Source organism: Strix uralensis, chromosome 7 (assembly GCF_047716275.1).
Source record: "Strix uralensis isolate ZFMK-TIS-50842 chromosome 7, bStrUra1, whole genome shotgun sequence".
Classification (NCBI taxonomy): Eukaryota; Metazoa; Chordata; class Aves; order Strigiformes; family Strigidae; genus Strix; species Strix uralensis.
In genome coordinates, this window is record NC_133978.1 from 18,334,137 (window position 1) to 18,350,837 (window position 16,701).

At 37.4% G+C, this 16,701-nt stretch overlaps 1 protein-coding gene across 11 annotated transcripts in view; it reads right to left on the reverse strand.

The window, feature by feature from the left end:
• Positions 1–16,701, reverse strand: part of KAT6B (lysine acetyltransferase 6B) — a 120,563-nt gene that overhangs the window by 38,491 nt on the left and 65,371 nt on the right. For 4 of the 11 annotated variants that reach the window (XM_074874581.1, XM_074874578.1, XM_074874579.1 and 1 more), the window contains 8 exons: positions 14,551–14,666; positions 14,303–14,384; positions 13,133–13,265; positions 8,569–9,500; positions 7,526–7,647; positions 5,765–5,880; positions 3,572–3,713; positions 343–504 (listed from right to left, as the gene is read on the reverse strand). The exons of 2 other annotated variants lie outside the window; for them this stretch is intronic. In XM_074874581.1, coding sequence (XP_074730682.1) covers positions 343–504; positions 3,572–3,713; positions 5,765–5,880; positions 7,526–7,647; positions 8,569–9,500; positions 13,133–13,265; positions 14,303–14,384; positions 14,551–14,666 — 1,805 coding nt within the window. Of the gene's footprint in view, positions 1–342; positions 505–3,571; positions 3,714–5,764; positions 5,881–7,525; positions 7,648–8,568; positions 9,501–13,132; positions 13,266–14,056; positions 14,207–14,302; positions 14,385–14,550; positions 14,667–15,275; positions 15,344–15,394; positions 15,426–16,701 lie in introns of those variants that run through there. 5 more of the 11 variants (XM_074874584.1, XM_074874583.1, XM_074874582.1 and 2 more) reach the window with 5 other exon arrangements.

Consider the following 16,701-nt stretch of genomic DNA (forward strand, 5'->3'; position numbering starts at 1 on the left):
CCATTGCAAAAATGGTAGGTGGAAGAAAAAGATTCAGTTTTCAACTGAAACCACAACACATTCATGAAACAAACAAAAAAACAAACAAAAAACCCCAAACCAATACCCCACCCCCCAATGCATGTGGTTGAATGCACATACAATTTCTCAATTTGCATCAGTCTTTGAGACAAGAAGGTACAAGTGTATTTGAGACAACACACATTATATTTGAGATTTACAGAGATTTCAGGCTTCCAAACTTTTTTTCTTTGCTGTTGGCACAAGTATTAAGGAAAGTGGGAAATTATGAATGTTAAAAAAAAACCCACAATAAAAACACACACCACTTTTTTTTTTTACCTTAGAGAAATATCCAACTAAATGGCAGCCTTTCTCATCATTTTTTGTAAGGACATAGAAGAGGAATGGTTCAACATCGTAATACAAGGTTTTGTGGTCCAGAAAGAGCTTAGCTAGCAAACAAAGATTCTGACAATAAATTTTGCTCACATTTCCATCAACCTGGAAAGCAAGACAGATGCGGTTATTTCCAATGGCACGAACATGTTCGGACAAAACAACTTATGGAATCAATCATATCCCTAGAAGGAACGTGAACAATATGGTGTTACAGAAAGAAAACCACATTAAGGTTCAGAAGAAAAATGCCCCAGATTCCTATTACATAAGAATTCTCCAGTTTGTACTAATTATTTTGCATTTGTAAATATCCTCCGAGTATCCAGATTTATTAAGCAAACTAACTTCACCTACTCATTGTTCAAGTCAGACTTGCCTCTTTCACTTCGTTCCTGGAAGGAAAATGAGTATGACTGGCAGAGAACAAAAACGTACTACCTAAAACTACATTAAACTGTGGATTGCTAGAAGGTAGTGGTGTACAACAATTAAAAACAAAAAACCCAAAAAAACCCCCAAAACCCAATGAAGTTCATTATGTTGAATCCTTAAGGTGTAAGGCCAATGAATGAGTTGCCAATTATGTATCAATCACAGCAATGTTTTAGATAAATTAGACAAGACAAAATTTCTGTGCCAGACTAAAATGCTATTGAGTGAGAGAACTAAATTTTCGGGCTAACTACTACAATTAGTCTAGGTATGTTATGAGTGTAAAGAGTCAAGCTGTGATTCAGACAGCTACAGAAAAGCCAGACACAGATGCAGATTTCCTAGATCTATTAAGTTACTCCCTGAAAGGGACGGCTCAGTCAAAGGCAACAGCATTTTTGCAATAAGCATCTTAATGGAAAGGTTTGCTTGTACTGATATTCTTTGATAAAGTCACTAGCTGTATTTCAGAGACAGCTAAATGGTATGCACACCATGCTGAAAAAGAAGCCATATTCTATTCTAATTCGTTTTTAGTAAGAATCTTAGTTACAAATCTGAGTAAAACTCAACCTTTTGGATATATTTAGGGGTTTCAAGATGACTTCAACAGTATAGCTGCATTATCTGGGTTAAAGAAAAAACATTTAATGAACAGCTACTGCTCCTAAAGGCATAAGAATCAACACAGCACTTGAGAACCTACCAAATACATTAAGCTCTCATCCAACTCACTCCACTGTTCATGTATTTTTTATTCTTTTTCACACTTATTAGCAAGTGTGCAAATTAAATGCGAACATGAAGCAAGTAGAAATCATCACTGGGTAAGTCATAAGCCTCAAAACCCAAATTATGCAAGCTATCTTTTTCAGTAAGAACATTTGTACAAAACTTCTTCAATTCCAGGCAAACACAGCTTGTTCGTCAGTTTTAAATGTGAGAAGAGAAAAAGAAAAAAAGAGGGACTGCAAGTTCAAAAGCAAGCATCTGTCAAAAGTTTCTTGGCTGTAGCACAGTAGTAAACTATGTCAAAGTCTTCTCTCAAATCTGTCAAAGTCATGCTCTGGGCAGAGGCACATAAATCTTAAATGCCAAACTCATTTTAATTTCTCTCAAAAAGAGAAAGTATGAAGGAAACCACAAACCCTTCATTCTGTCCAACAGAAAACAGGTGCACAGAATTCCTGAAAGTACCTATGAGGAAGGATATCAGCTGATGAGTAAGTTCCTACAGTTATCAGACTATCAACTGATGTTAACCTTTGAAATAAAAAACCCATTTTATTTTAGAAAGTCTTAACATAAGTGCTTATTGAAGCACCTAAAATAAAGAAAGGGAATAAAAGCAGTGGAGAAAGAGTTGGGACACTGCTTTCACATGCACCTTGTCTTCCTTGTGGTTTTTGTGTCAATCCCCTACCTCTCCACCCCTTTCTCACAGCTGTATTTTACTTCTTTTTTTTAAGAAGTTTTTATTCACATGTTGGCAGTAGCTAACGAAAATAAACTGGAAAGCAGGATTTGCCTGTTGTATGCTGCACAGTTCTTCGCATCTACTAATAGAGAAAATGGGAATTATTTTGGACTGACTAGGACAATTTTGTTTCTTGATAGGAAAAGGAGTTAAGTCTGTTTAAAACTTAAGTCTTTTTCTGTCAGATCTACAATCTTTATAAAAACCTGTCCAAGTCAGGAAGGAAGCCATCTTGATAAAAATAACTATTTTTTTAATAGCACAAAACCAAACAAGTGAACCAAATACTAAGATTTTGTTCTAATTTAAATAAGAACTTCAAGACTGCATCTACCATTGCTTGAATGAATAATGGCAGTGACCAGGCACAACAGACATTTATACAATATGAAAACACAAGTTTCAATTACAATTTATGATACCTGCAATTAAAAAGAAGTTATCAAGATACACATCTCAATACTGCTGTTGAGAAACAGCCTCAAACCAAGTCCTAATAACCCCAGCAGTCTTTTCTGTAAATGCAATCGTTAACAGCTCTTGAGAAACAGGAATGTGGAGGTTAACGCACAGCTTTAATAACTGCAGGTATGCTATTTGAAACACAGAATTCTGTTGTCCAGGATATCCTTAAAACCTCAAAGTTTAAAAGAAGCTGTGTCTCAAGAGAATAGTTTAGATTATAAAAGAATACATATCTACAAGCTCAACCCTGGACTTCCCAAATTCATTGTTTTCTGGCCAAAGTTGGACTGAACCTCCATCACCCAACCAGGATGTTCCAGGGCAGGTTTCTCAAATATCCAAAACGAAGACAAAAGCACTTAATAGCTAGATTTTTAGAACAATACACAAGAAACTGCTTGCTTGCTTTTATACATTGGAAGCATCTACATGATGATCAGTATTCTCTCTACCCCCAAGAAACTCAAATAGCCAGAAATGAACGGGTGCAAGAGGTACTTTTGCTGAGAAGGGAAAGGCAATCCAGTCAAAGGGTTCCATTGCAGTACCCATCTGAGATGCATGCTATACAAGTATCTTAAGAGGTTGGCTAATGCATGAAGTACAAGTAAAGAAAGTAAGAATAGTGAGGGAACATGGCAGGGTGGGACAGCAAAGATGGACTTGTTTTTGCAGTATAAGGAGAATCTCCAAGGAAGTATTTAAGTATGCTACAGTTTTCATTAGTTCTACAACTGGTCTATAATGTCTACAAACTGGTTACTTTCAGAAATTTAGATTTCTTGATATACCTACCTCAAATACTGAAAGGTCATTTCTTCTGTAGATTTCATTGGCTGGAGGATGAAACCAGCCACATTTCTTTGAGTGCCTTAACAAAATGTTTTTACTTTTCATGTATTTAAGACAGAATTCACACAGGTAAAGCTTTGGTAATCTGTATGAAAATTAGAAAGATATTTTATACAAAAAAAAAATTGTTGAATTCTGTAAAGAAAAAAAGTTACCACAAAGCAAAAGGCCCTCCCCATTTAATATAAGGTACCATAAGTACATGCTGCTTCCATTTAAATAAATAAATATCACATTAGAGTGAATGATTAAACATACACACACCAGCCATTAGAAAAGGAATAGAAGAAAAAAAATCAGACTAAATCAAGCAGAGTGAACCTAATTCAATGCAGTTGGACTGTAGTCAGTTGTTTTGTGGTCCAGACTCCAGTAGATCCCAGTTACTTCCCCCGTCCCACATTCTACCTAAGCTTTTGCTGTGGTCTCCATCAACGCAGGCACACTGGAGTCATATCTCAAATTTCACCCTTCTTCCAGCAAAGACAAAGGAGGCACACAGAAGAATACAGGAAACCTCTTTCCCTTTAATTTTCCTTATTTTGTCATGGGGAAGGCTAGGAGATGATTTTTCTTTCCATTGTCTTCCAAATACTTGCATGGGACTGCAAACTGCAGCAGGATTGTACCCCCTCACCTCCACCTAAACTATCACTTCACTTGAACACAGAAGCCCATCCAAACCGTTTGCATACAGGCAGAAAGTCTCCCTTCCACACACTTCCATGACACAGGAAACACAGCCAACTATATTCCTCCAGGAAGGGTTCAGTTCACACTACATACAAGTAACCCACATGCCCCATGTAAGACAATGCTGATCTGTGTTCTACATACCAGAAACCGCTCCTTTCATTGAATTTTATGGCTATTTACCTTCATTTTTAAATTACTGAAGCAGTGGAAGACCGCTGCAGAAACTAGCCTACGAAGTTTTAGCGCAAAGGACAGTCTATCGGCTCTGAAGTTACTGGCACATCCTGGGACCACACTGGGATCATAGCCATGGTTTACACTATTCTAAGAAAGTTTATCAACAACATAAAAAGTAGTTTGAACTGTTTGTTGTATGATGTAATCACACTGCACTCAGAGCTGAGGACCACACTGCCTCCTACAGATGCCATTCCATTGTCGCCTCATACTAATAATTACCCATCATTACGCCTCTATCTGGGATTAATTTACTTGATGGAATAGGTACCAACTCTTTCACAATATGATATAAATTGGAGGGAATAAGTAACTGAAATGAAATATTAACACTATAAAAGCAGTGATATAGGTAATAAAAACGCTCTCTACACTTTTTTAGCCCTTGTTTTTTATATTACCAATTAACAATATATCCCTCATTCCCACCACGCAAAGATGATGATATCTAGGAATGAGCGGGATGGAGAGAAAAGGCAGCTTACAATAATGCTATGCAAAGGCATTTTTGGAACAGACCACATAACTTGGTTTCTTGTTACAGTAGTAGAGCTCGATAAACATACAGTTCTGAAAATCTCCATGTGTGCCATAGATCCAATGGATTCATAAAACATTTATTTTCAGCACATGCAAAAGTCAGCAGAGATCTTCTGAGCACACATACTAGTTCATGCTCTCTGCCTGACTCCGAGGTGCACCCTGGCAAAGAAGGCCAGAAATGAGACGCTGTTGCCACAAGTTGCTCGCTTTGTCTTTATTTATCTAACATGTTCAGATTTCTCCCTGGTCCTTAGAAAGAGGAGGTTAACAAATTCTGGCTGACAAACAAGATTAAGTGCTCTAAATGGCCAGAAGTTGGACATACCTGGTTGCAGTGGTTAAAAAACAAAACCAAACAAAAACCTCACAAAACCACAGAACACCCAACACAAAAAAATACACCAAACAAAAACCAAAAAACCCACAAAGAAACCCCAGACAAAAACACGCCAATACACACTGCAAGATTATGTTTATGCAGGACTAGGAAAATCAGTCTTCCATGAATCTTTGATTAGAACTAGTAAAAAAAAAATAGACAAATCCTTGTTCTCACTTATAACTACAAAGGCATATTTACCTTTACAAGTTGTAAATCATAAACAAATCATGTTAGTAAGAATTCCAACAATGTACAAAAAGATCTTGACAACTCACTACCTTGCATATTCCTGTGGGTAAGGTGAAGAGTACCAGGTCTGGATCTCATATTTTCCAAATTCAATCACTGAAGGGTATCGCCCGCTTGTTTCACCAGTGTTTTTACACCCAATTTTCTGTCAGGTGCAATAAAAGCAAAATATTATTTCTAGAAAAAGGAAAGTTCGCTTTAGATCATCAATTTCCCCAGTAAAGCTGTGAAAAACCTGAAGAATTCAAATCAGTTGCTAAAGTTCTTCCAACCTGGACAGAGGACAGAGTCTGCAAACAGCCAAGTATAAACAGTGAAAATTTATTTCCAGGTGCCAAATAACTACACATGAAGTTAAATGAGCAGTGCATACAAGTGCATACAAATAGATGGTACATGGCCCAATCAATTAAAAGGCACAAGTGCCTCTATTCTCATCTCTTGCAGTATCTAGTGCAAGGACTTCTCTACAGTTCTATTTCAAACTCAAAGCTGTCCTTCCGTCAAAACAATGAGGGAGAAGGCATAAGCAGAACTCTTCTAGAGTCCTTTGAATTTACCTCTTAACAATCAACAGTATACTAACACACACTAATCTTGGCTATCATACTGAAGCTGAGCTGATCAGAAAATGACTACTAGACCCTAAAGGGCTGGTAAAATACAAAAAAGGAAGAAAGGTGGAAATAAAAGAATTTCAATGACACAAATTTTAGAAGTCTTAGCACCTAGCATTTTTGGACTGCTTATGAAAGACAGAAAGACGAGGAGGTGGGAACAATTCCCCCAAGCAAATGGAAGTACAAACTAATAATGAAGTTGAATCTTTAAACTTGGTTTGAGTTTGTTAGTTAATACACTCTGAATGAAGACTATAAAAAGGTCACTGCATTGACCCATAGGAGGTAATGTCAGTTCTTGTACAGTAAACATGAAAAAAAACTAAGTGAATTCCATTACTGAAAAAAAGTACACGACATACTCATTTATGATGCGATTTTATAAAAAATAGCAGTTGAAGTGTTACATGCACCTCCCTTCTGACCCAGATTCTCAAAGCCACACTGGTTGCTCATTTCATGGACACAGAAAAAGTAAAGTCTGGTTTGCTACGGGAAGATTCAGGTCCATGTCCCTCTTCCTTGGCAAAAAACCCCCTCAAACAAAACAACTCAGTCTCCACAAGGTTTAGTTTACAACTACATATGTTAAAGAAGAGCACTAACACCAGCTGGTATAAATAGTTTTAGTCAGATTCAGCTCAAATATTTTCACTGCTAGAAAAAGTCTGCAGTATTTAAACTCAAAGTGTGTTAAATAATTGCATAAAATGAAGTTACAAACTCACTAAACCCAGTTTCCCACCAAATGGTATTTGCTGGGACAGACTTAACTTCTTACATTGGTTGCTTTATCTGCAGAGAAAAAAAAAAAAAAAAAATCACTGGGCACATTTTTACCGACCAACATCCTCTCAAGTCCTGACCAGGATGTCAGCTACGCTTAATCTCTATGCTTTATCAGTGGTAGTCCTGTGCCCAAAACGCTCAAGTGTATTTTTCAAAATCTATCCTACGTGTCACTTATCATCTGACCCACTCCAGTGTGATGCCTTGTCTCCTATCCAGGAGAATGTAACTATATATACAGTGTATCCCAAATTAAATTCACAGCAAGCATGACATTAGATCAAAAGGAATATATTAAAAATGAAGATGGAATACACATATGAAGATGAAATGAGGTTTTATTTACAGAAATAACTACATTTTATGCAACATGATTCTTACCTCCAGGGAAAGTTCTCGAGCCTGCTTAAATACTTCCAAATCCTCCTGTGTAACAGTATCCTTGCTTCCCACCAGAAATACATCCGTATTTTCTTGTTTGATGCTTAGTTTGATTTCAGTATCTGTTATTTAAAACCAGCAAAAAGTTTATTCACAGACATGAAGACTATACGTGCCTTAGCAAAGTGATACTCCTAAAAAGGATTGTAGCAACTATGGCTGTTATGACTCCCTATTTTAACTAAATTTGGGATTACTAAGTAACAGAAATGAAACATTTCCCCCTTTTTGTTTTGTAGTTTGCTGTTGCATGAGCTATTTTTTGTATTTGCTTGTCCGTCTGTCTAAGCCTTTACAGTCCAGTTTACTAAATCAGTTTTGAACCTCATGAAATGGAGTATATTCTTTCACTAGAACTATGCCAGGTGATAAATTCTGGTATACTCTACAAGGTAAAAAAGAAAAATAAGAGGAAAAAAGTTGCCCTTAAAGTTGGAGACCAGTGCTAAGCTAAGTCTACATTCAAACATTATAAATATATCTTTTTCTTAAATAAAAGCAATTATAAAAAAGGTAGCTCACAGCAGTACAGATCAAGTGTTGTGGAGACTAGCAGGATGGAATTGTTCATGAAAAAGCAATGGAGCAGAGGGAAATGAATTGAAATGCCCACTGTTATAAGCACTGACAGCACACAATCATGATGACAGCACTACTGCCAGAGAAAGGGCAGGGGAAGAACAAGGAAGTAGCATGAAAAATGGCTACTCATGCGGTACTACACAGCCATAAGCAACATTATGAAGGCATTTGGGGCTCCTAGTGTCACTACAGATGCAAAAAATAATAAAGAGGTGGTGTGGTATTAGTCAGAAAAAAAAAGTTTTGGAGATTTAGTCAGCATTAGATAAAAGGTCAAAGTTTTGTTGCTTTTGTATGAAAGTGAAGTAAGAACAAGAGAAATAGCTAAGACCTATGTGACAATATAAGAATTTTGGTTTGGACGGGACGCAGGTTTGGGTGGCGCTTTGACCTTTGCTTACCATCATCCTGATCAGGTTTAATCCTTCCGTCTGCCAAGCTCCCCTTCCCTGGTGAGGGGGTCCCCATCTGAGGGGTCACTTTATACTTTAATCTGCCTAGATTCCTGTGCTTTTTAAGGAAAGTTGTTCTCTTGAGGTGAGCAATTGCTTTAAAAGCATGTCCTCTAGACACACCCCATCCAGAGGTACAGGCATGAGAAATAAACCTGCTCCCAACCTCTTTCTTTCCATAGAAACAGCTATTAGATTTTGATGTGGAAGATAATTCTGGTTTACGACGCAAATGTTTAGGTGGTGCATAGCTTGGGTGTCCCTTTTTTCGAGACTGTCCCTGAGTGGTATAGATATGAGAGAGTCCATCAAAGAGTCCCTTTAGCTGACTGTTATTAGGAAGGCTACTAAAGGAGGGTACACTTGACTGACTGCAAGAACTTTGGGGAGAGTTAGAAGAAGTGGAAGTGCTGGATTTTTGCGAACTGGGGCTCTGACCAGAGATGGGGGTTGGGGGTAGAAGTGAAGAAGGTGGAGGTTTTAGCTTTTGTGTGGTACCTGTAGCCAACACAAGAGAAGTGCATGACTGTTTCTGAGAGACCTTTTTCCTTGGACGATAGTGCTTTGAAAAGTCTATTATTTCACCTCGTGATCTGCGACCATCAGGTGATGGCGTAAAGAACTTAGTAAGGCCATCAATGAGCCCTTTGGTTTTCTTGTTAACTTTAAGTGTAGAGGCAGATATGTAGGTGGAGGTGGTGGTGATTTTGGTGGTGGCACCAGGCCGAGTGGGGTCTGTAACAGGCAATCTGCTGCTTGAATCCTTCACAGATGCAGCATGACCAGATGAAGGTGTGGTACAGACTTTAGTCTTTTGACCCCTACCAGGTGACCCCCTTCCTGTGAATGCATTCACGGATCCTTCATCACTGGTTACAGACCTATGCAAAAATTTGGAAAATGAAAATCAGCATTAAAAGTCTGTAACTACTGCCAAATAGTACTACAATTTATACAAGTTATTTATGCCACTGTACTTAAAAATCTTTAAAGAAATTTAAAGACATACACACTTTGGAAATACATTTTACATTATGACATAACATCCAACTACTCCCCCCCCCCCCCTTTTTTTTTCTTTTTTTCTTTTTGTTCCCCACCTCCTTTTCTTAAAAAGACAGTCCACAGTACATATAAATAGAAGCAGCTGGGATAACAGGATCTCCCAAGTATACAGTCTCCCCACCTACTTTTAGACATGGTAAAAGTGTGCTTCTTTGGAGAAAAACCCCAATGCACTGTGTCCGAGTACAACAACTGATCCATCATCACAGAGTTTATTGTACACACAAAGGAGATGCACACGTTCAGTGTTAACAAATTACTGCATATCAAAACACTTAACTTCGGACTACATTTGTTTAAATTGTAGAGAAAGTGTATTAGCCCTTTAAAGCAATACAGTCAGTTTTCAAGAAACTGCTGTTTTTTCCATACTGTCATTGGATTATGTATGTTAACACTAGCCTAAAAGTTACCACCAAAGACCTAAAAGCAAAATGAGGTAGTTTATGAAGAGCTTTACAACAAAACCAAAGAAATAGACTCTGTTTCCTTTAGAAATTGTAACAATAGCAAAACCAAAAATAGCCAAGGAAAGGGAAAGAGCAAAACCGTAAGACCAAGTGGTGTTTGGAGAAAAGCTGTAAACCAGTCAGGCTTAACATGGAAGGTGTTAAGAAGAGTGGTATGTGTTATTTAAATGCTAGAAAGAAAAAGGACATGCTGAAAGCCAACATTTGTGACACCAGAAGTACAGGTTTAGCTGGTCGCAAATGACTGAAGAGAGGAACAAGACTGAATGATACGCTGAAGAGTAGTATATTGTAAGTATATAGAAACAGAACATTTAAAAATATTTGCAGTAAAAGAAATCGGTATCATGAGACATGATCAAATTGCAAATCCAAACAAAGCTATATAGTTGCATCAAATGCTTCTATTCCCTTTTCCATCCTGCTCTTTGAAGTTAGCTTATTTACTCTGCAGCGGAAAGTTTTCTTCCACAGATTTTGCCTTCTTAATTGAGATGCTGAAGTAATTAATTCCAAGAGGTTACTTCTAATTAGAGATTGAACAGCCTGGGGCTACCATCTGGTTTACTGAACTCCAAGGGCCCACCAGTTTAAGAACTAGCCCCTTTTCCACTCACACGTCCCTAAATTTGGTTAGCTCCTAAGAGGCAACAAAACCAAAAACTTCTAAGCCTTTCAAATCCTTTGGTGCCATAAGCTTATGTCCATCACAAGACCTATTCTCACTACCAGATGTAGTAATCACCATCAGTGCCAGGGGCCAAACACACACCTGGTTTTAGTTAATCCTACACAGTAATTTGCCTGTGAAGGACTTCCTACAGATGGTCAACAGGCAAAAAATTACTGCAGTACTACTGGACAGATTTTCTTTGTATAGACAAAAAAACTAAGTGGCATTAGCTAACCTTCCTGTATTTCCTGTGACCACAGACTTTTACATATGACACTGCCATTTTCTGTACCCCATGATCAATTTTCAATAGGATTACATGAGGAAGAGTCTCTCCCCTTATCCCATCGCCTACCCACTATTCTTCCAATACAAGATTACTTTGTTTTCTTTATACAGATAATTATTAGACATTGAAGTCACAGAAGTGTGCCCACAGTATTTCAAATATTTATTATACAAAGAACCCCGACAAGTACTACTCTAACATGCTCATGTGCTATAAAGAAAAGGAAATCTTTATAAAAATATTCACAATCATCATGCAATGTTCAGAGAACTTCTGCATCTTCTAGTATGACATTTACTTTAAAAGTTGTAACTCAGAATCCCATTAGCAAAATATAACAGTAAAACCCGCATAACCTTCCAGCCTTTGTTCTACGTGTATGAGGAAGGAGGAGAAACAGAATTACTGTCAGACAAACATTCCTGCTAAATCCACTGCAGGAACCCAGATCAGGAATGTATTTAGAGAAGATGGCAGTACTGTATTAGAACCCTAACCTCCAAGTTGAAGGCTTAGGGGTTTCCTAAGGGGTAAAACCAGAGGTGTAGCTAGAGATATATGGAATATTTTTATTATGCACACAGTGATATATAGGAATTTCAGTTAAAAAAATGAAAGTTGTATGGCTATTTCAATGACCTTCAAATTCTTAAGTTATTTAGTCAGGAAGAGAATGGAGAAGTAAAAGAATGTTTTACCCACTCTTCCTTTAACAGCATGCTCTCATGAGCCACTACAACTACATCTTTTACTCTCATGTAGCACCACACTTCATCCTTGTCCTGTACTGCTTTCCTAGAGCAACACACACTGCACTTCAGGACAAGGACCAAAAAGGCAAGACAAGAGATCCTGGCAGAGAGAGAGGAGAAAGAGAATATACCAAGCTGCACAGCACCAAATACATCAACTTGACTAGTGTGCCATATCCTAGTACTGAGAGTACATTTTTTTTCCTTCTGTTTTTACACGTTGGCTCCACTGGCTCCAGAAATCCTTATTTTGCAAAATGCAAAGTTTTACAGCAGCTACTGTGCAACTCTGAAGAATACCAGACAGGTGTTTAGACTACAGAGAAAAATGGTTGGGTAACAGCCACATGACAGAATGAGTAGTAGATAGAGCCAGAAAGCTTTTCAGCTGCTGAGTTGACATGACCAAACACATAGTTAAGTAGGAGGAGAAGAAAGGTGTATGTGGATAGGAACATGTGATGGAGGGCAACATGCTACTGGAGTTAACACAGAATCTGTTCCTGTTTAACATTCAGTGTAATGTCAACTCAGCATTTGAACGCTACTTAAACAATCCTCCAACCAAGCCTTAAGATGTTCAACTACAGTGTTCCCTGGAAAAATAGACGCCAAAAGAATTACAGCACTCTCTTGTCTTAGATAAACACATTCCCGAGAAGCAAGAGGAATTGCAACCTCTTCCCTAGTAACCAGTGGCAGCTTAACAGCAGAATTCAAATAATAATTTTTTCCAGAGTACCACTGAAACCAGAACTTCTGTAGTGCTTACATAATTTTCATTTTGGAATGGGTTATGTGAGCTGATCTTAACTAATGAAGTTATTTTTATACAACTTTAGAGTAGGTCTTTGAGCAGAACAGTTTCCTGAAGTTGGAAATAAGTAACTCACTATTATCCACTTGGTATAGATTCTGTATGTACTTCAATTATTTGAAGTTACACTTACAAGATAGCTGTGGTATATGTTATCATGCAGACTTATTTGCGTCTGCTATAGGTACAAGTTTTGTTAAAAAAATATGGGATCTAGAAATGTAACTTACAGGAAGTTTTTTCATCATATTCTGACATAACACAAAAAGCACCCACTATAATTAAGAAGTTATTGGCCATGGGGCTGAAAGGCATATACCAGAATACTCATCACATACTTTCCCCAACTTGAAATAGTGTTAAAAACTGTAGTTGAACCTGCATCAACTCTTACCTGACTACATTCTTAGAAACATTTACAAAAAAAAAAAATTAAGAGAAACCTACAACATTCGTTGCTTTAGTTTATTTTTCGGTCGTCCAATAGGTTTTGCATATCGTCGCCTTATTTGGGCAGCTTTCTCATGAAGTAGCTTTCTCCCTTTCTTCTTTGGTCTACAGACCTGGCAAATCCACATCCCTACATAAATGAAAAAAAGTTTAATAGTACACAGTTTAATCTGTACTGCAGGTGTCTACCAAGATACATGCCAAGTATACAAGGTCAACAAATTATCTTATGAACAAGACATGGGAAAGTGGAAGTGGACAAAGAAAAGTGATCCACTTCTACCCATGCTTTGAAATTTCTGAAGGTAAAGTGTATCATGAAAGGGAAAAAAAAAAAAAGAGGTAATAAGGATCACAGAAAAGATTGTGAGAGCAAATGGGTTCTTAAAAGAATTTCTGTTCTAACTTGTCACTCCTTATATTACCTAGATCTTTCTTCAGACACAATTAAGACTGGGGCGGGGGCGGGGGGGGGGGGGGTGTGTGTGGAAATCACATCTGTGTTACAAAGCAATCTAGGCTACAGTGCCCTCAAGAAAATACCAGATCACACATAGGTATGTTTAATATACAACAACTTCAATTCGGCATCCTTTTAACATTAGATGACCATATCTAAAGACTTAAATAAGTGTTATAAGGCTGGGGATTTGGGAAAGAAAAAAAAAAAAGCTGGAAAAAGTCTTTAGTGTAACTTTTAAGACTAAATAGGGAAAGCCATAAAGATGTGCAAGCAGAAGAAAGAGGTGCCATATATCAGAAATCTAGAGATTAGAGAACCTGAAGACACAGGTGTTTTGTTTGTCTGTTTTTTAAATTACTCTTACAGAAGGCATGAAGAAGCAGGCTCTTTCACCTGCTCTAGATTTCTTTGTCAGTGTATATACTCCAAACATTTTAACAGCCTTCACAAAACTTCACCTTCAATAAACTGGCCAACAACTCAATGCTCAGTGAATTCACCTGGTCAGCTGACCACAGACCTTTACTATTTTCCTGAGAAAAAAAGAAACTCAAGTGAAGAAAAATAAAATTGGCTTTGACATGGTTGAAATCATACTCTTTACCAATGCAAAAATAATTAGCATGCTGAAGAGCTTTTGGTCACTTAATACGAGAAAAGACTGTGAATGAAAGTATTTTCATTGAAAGGATTTTTATTATCACCTTTTGGCATTCGGGAAAGTGGTGGGTCACAGCACTCCATGTGGAACCCTCTATCACAGGAGTCGCAAAAAAGCATGTTATCCTGAAGGGGGGTGGCAGGGGTGGGGGGGGTGGGGGGGGAGGAAGAGGAAAAAAAGACTTAATACAGCATTGCTTGAAGTTGTACATCAGTGATTTGTATTTGCACATGTGCTAAGCACAGAGCTATGGTAAACAAAAGTCAGATAACACTCAACAGTCTAACTTACTGCATTTTTGCCTTGGATCCTACATGCACTGCATGTCTTGCATTCAATACACTGCCATCTTAAGGCCTTCACATTTGTTGTTAACTCAGGACAGAATTTCAAACATGATGGATGTCCTAAAAAAACCAAAATATTTAAAGCTTGAGATTTAACATTGATAAGACTGATTCTTAAGTTCAACAGGATGTAAGCCAGCATCACCAGAACCCTGCAAGCACTGGCTGCTTTCAGAACTTTGCAACATATTAACTCATCTGCTTCATACAAAGATACATAACTGCCATAAAACTCGCTTAGGAAGACAGGTAGAAAGTTGACTTCTACTGTAACTGACATCTGTGAATGGTCTACACAGGCACCTGAAATTGAATTTTTATTTTCACTAGGTTATTTCCATAGCATATTAAACTGCCATTGGTTCTGAAAAAAGTATTTTTACAAACTTGACCCCGTTCCCCTTCCACAGCAGTGCAACATAAATAGAGGAAATCTTTGGATAAAATAGTTTTATTTTTTTAAGTATACTAAGTCTCTACCAGAGAAGCTTAATAGTCAAGCTATATGCATTTTTCATTCCAACTTACTATGTAATTATATATACAAAGACCAGCTTCAGAGCAGTAAGAAGGAAAAAAAAAAAAAAATGAAGCAGGCAACTGGCAGAAGAAAAGCTTACTGCAAAGGAAGATTTTTAAACAGGGGGGAAAGAGTAGCTGAACTACTACCTCCCATGAAATGGTATTTTATTCCCCGGTGGGACCATCCTCTTTTCATGGTAGCCTAGAAGGCCTACATGACTTTTCCAATTAATACAAGATACCAGACGAGTGAACACATACAACACCTTAGGCAACACTGGCAGTGATTTTTCATGTGGACCCTTAATCCAGAAAAGATAAAAGCATTGCTAAATAGGAAGGGATAAGCCTTCCCAGAGAAACACTTTTTGCCAGTATTATATTCAGAGATTATCAAGAACATCAACCCACAAGTTGTCAGAGAGATAAGAATCCCTGATGCCATGCTACACTTAGACATGGCTGCAGTGATGTGATGAGCGTGAAGGGTGCTTTCTTCTTGCTGTCAGAGTGGGGATATGTGCTTTCTCCCATAGTGATTCAGACCTTCTCCATCCACTGCTTCTCAGCCCAAGACTGAGCTAAACCACCACAAACAAGAATGCAGGCTAATTCATGAGCATTTGCTATTTTTGTCTTCTAACAGACTGAGGCATGAATGGCAAAGATAACTGATGGAATGCAAAAGACATTTTAAGAAGCACAAATTTCCAATTTTATTTCCTTTTATTATATATACCCAAGTCTTAATCCACTTTTTGTTAAACTTTGAAAGGCAACTTAAATTGCATAAATATAGTATATTCTCAAAATAAAATGCAGGAATATATAATCTATTAGGTAAAGATCAATGAATTAATTCAAAGAGTAGTTTCAAAAGCAAAAATACTGAAAAGGCCTTGACATTTGATTCTTAGCGTACCGGTTAAGATACATTAACAAATTTTTGTGGTTAAAACTGAGTCTGAACTTAAAGTGACTATTGTTCTTGAAAGTGGCAAATATACTCTGTAACTGCATAGTTGAGTTTGATGCTACACTGTTCCCTTCAATAAAACTTAACAAGCGCTTCATTTAAAAAAATATCTGCTAAGAAATAAGAAAAAAGCTCCCTAGAGTGGTTGATATTAATAATCAATATCACAGAAAGATTTTTCATCAACCATGACTTAACAACTATATTAACACATTAAAGTGCAATCATAAACCAATTACCTCCATATAAATACATTTAAGTCGAGTTATCTACCCTGCACAGAAGTGATTTACTTCAAGGAGCAAGTAAGTTGTGGTTTAAACTGTTGGATTTAACTTTGCCTTAAGTAAATAACCGAGAAGTATAAACATAAGAAACATCCGTTCTCACTGGTTAGTAACTATGCACAGATTAGGTGTAACAGGAATTTCTCTGTTATCTATCAATGTAACATTTCTCATTCAAGCAATTACACAGCTTAATACGTTTGTTAATATCCTCAGGTGTCAGCTTTTACTATTGGACAGAAATTCAAGAAAAAAAATCTATCGGTATTAAATTTGAAGGTTCTGCCTGCAACTCCAAGTCCTTAAGCCA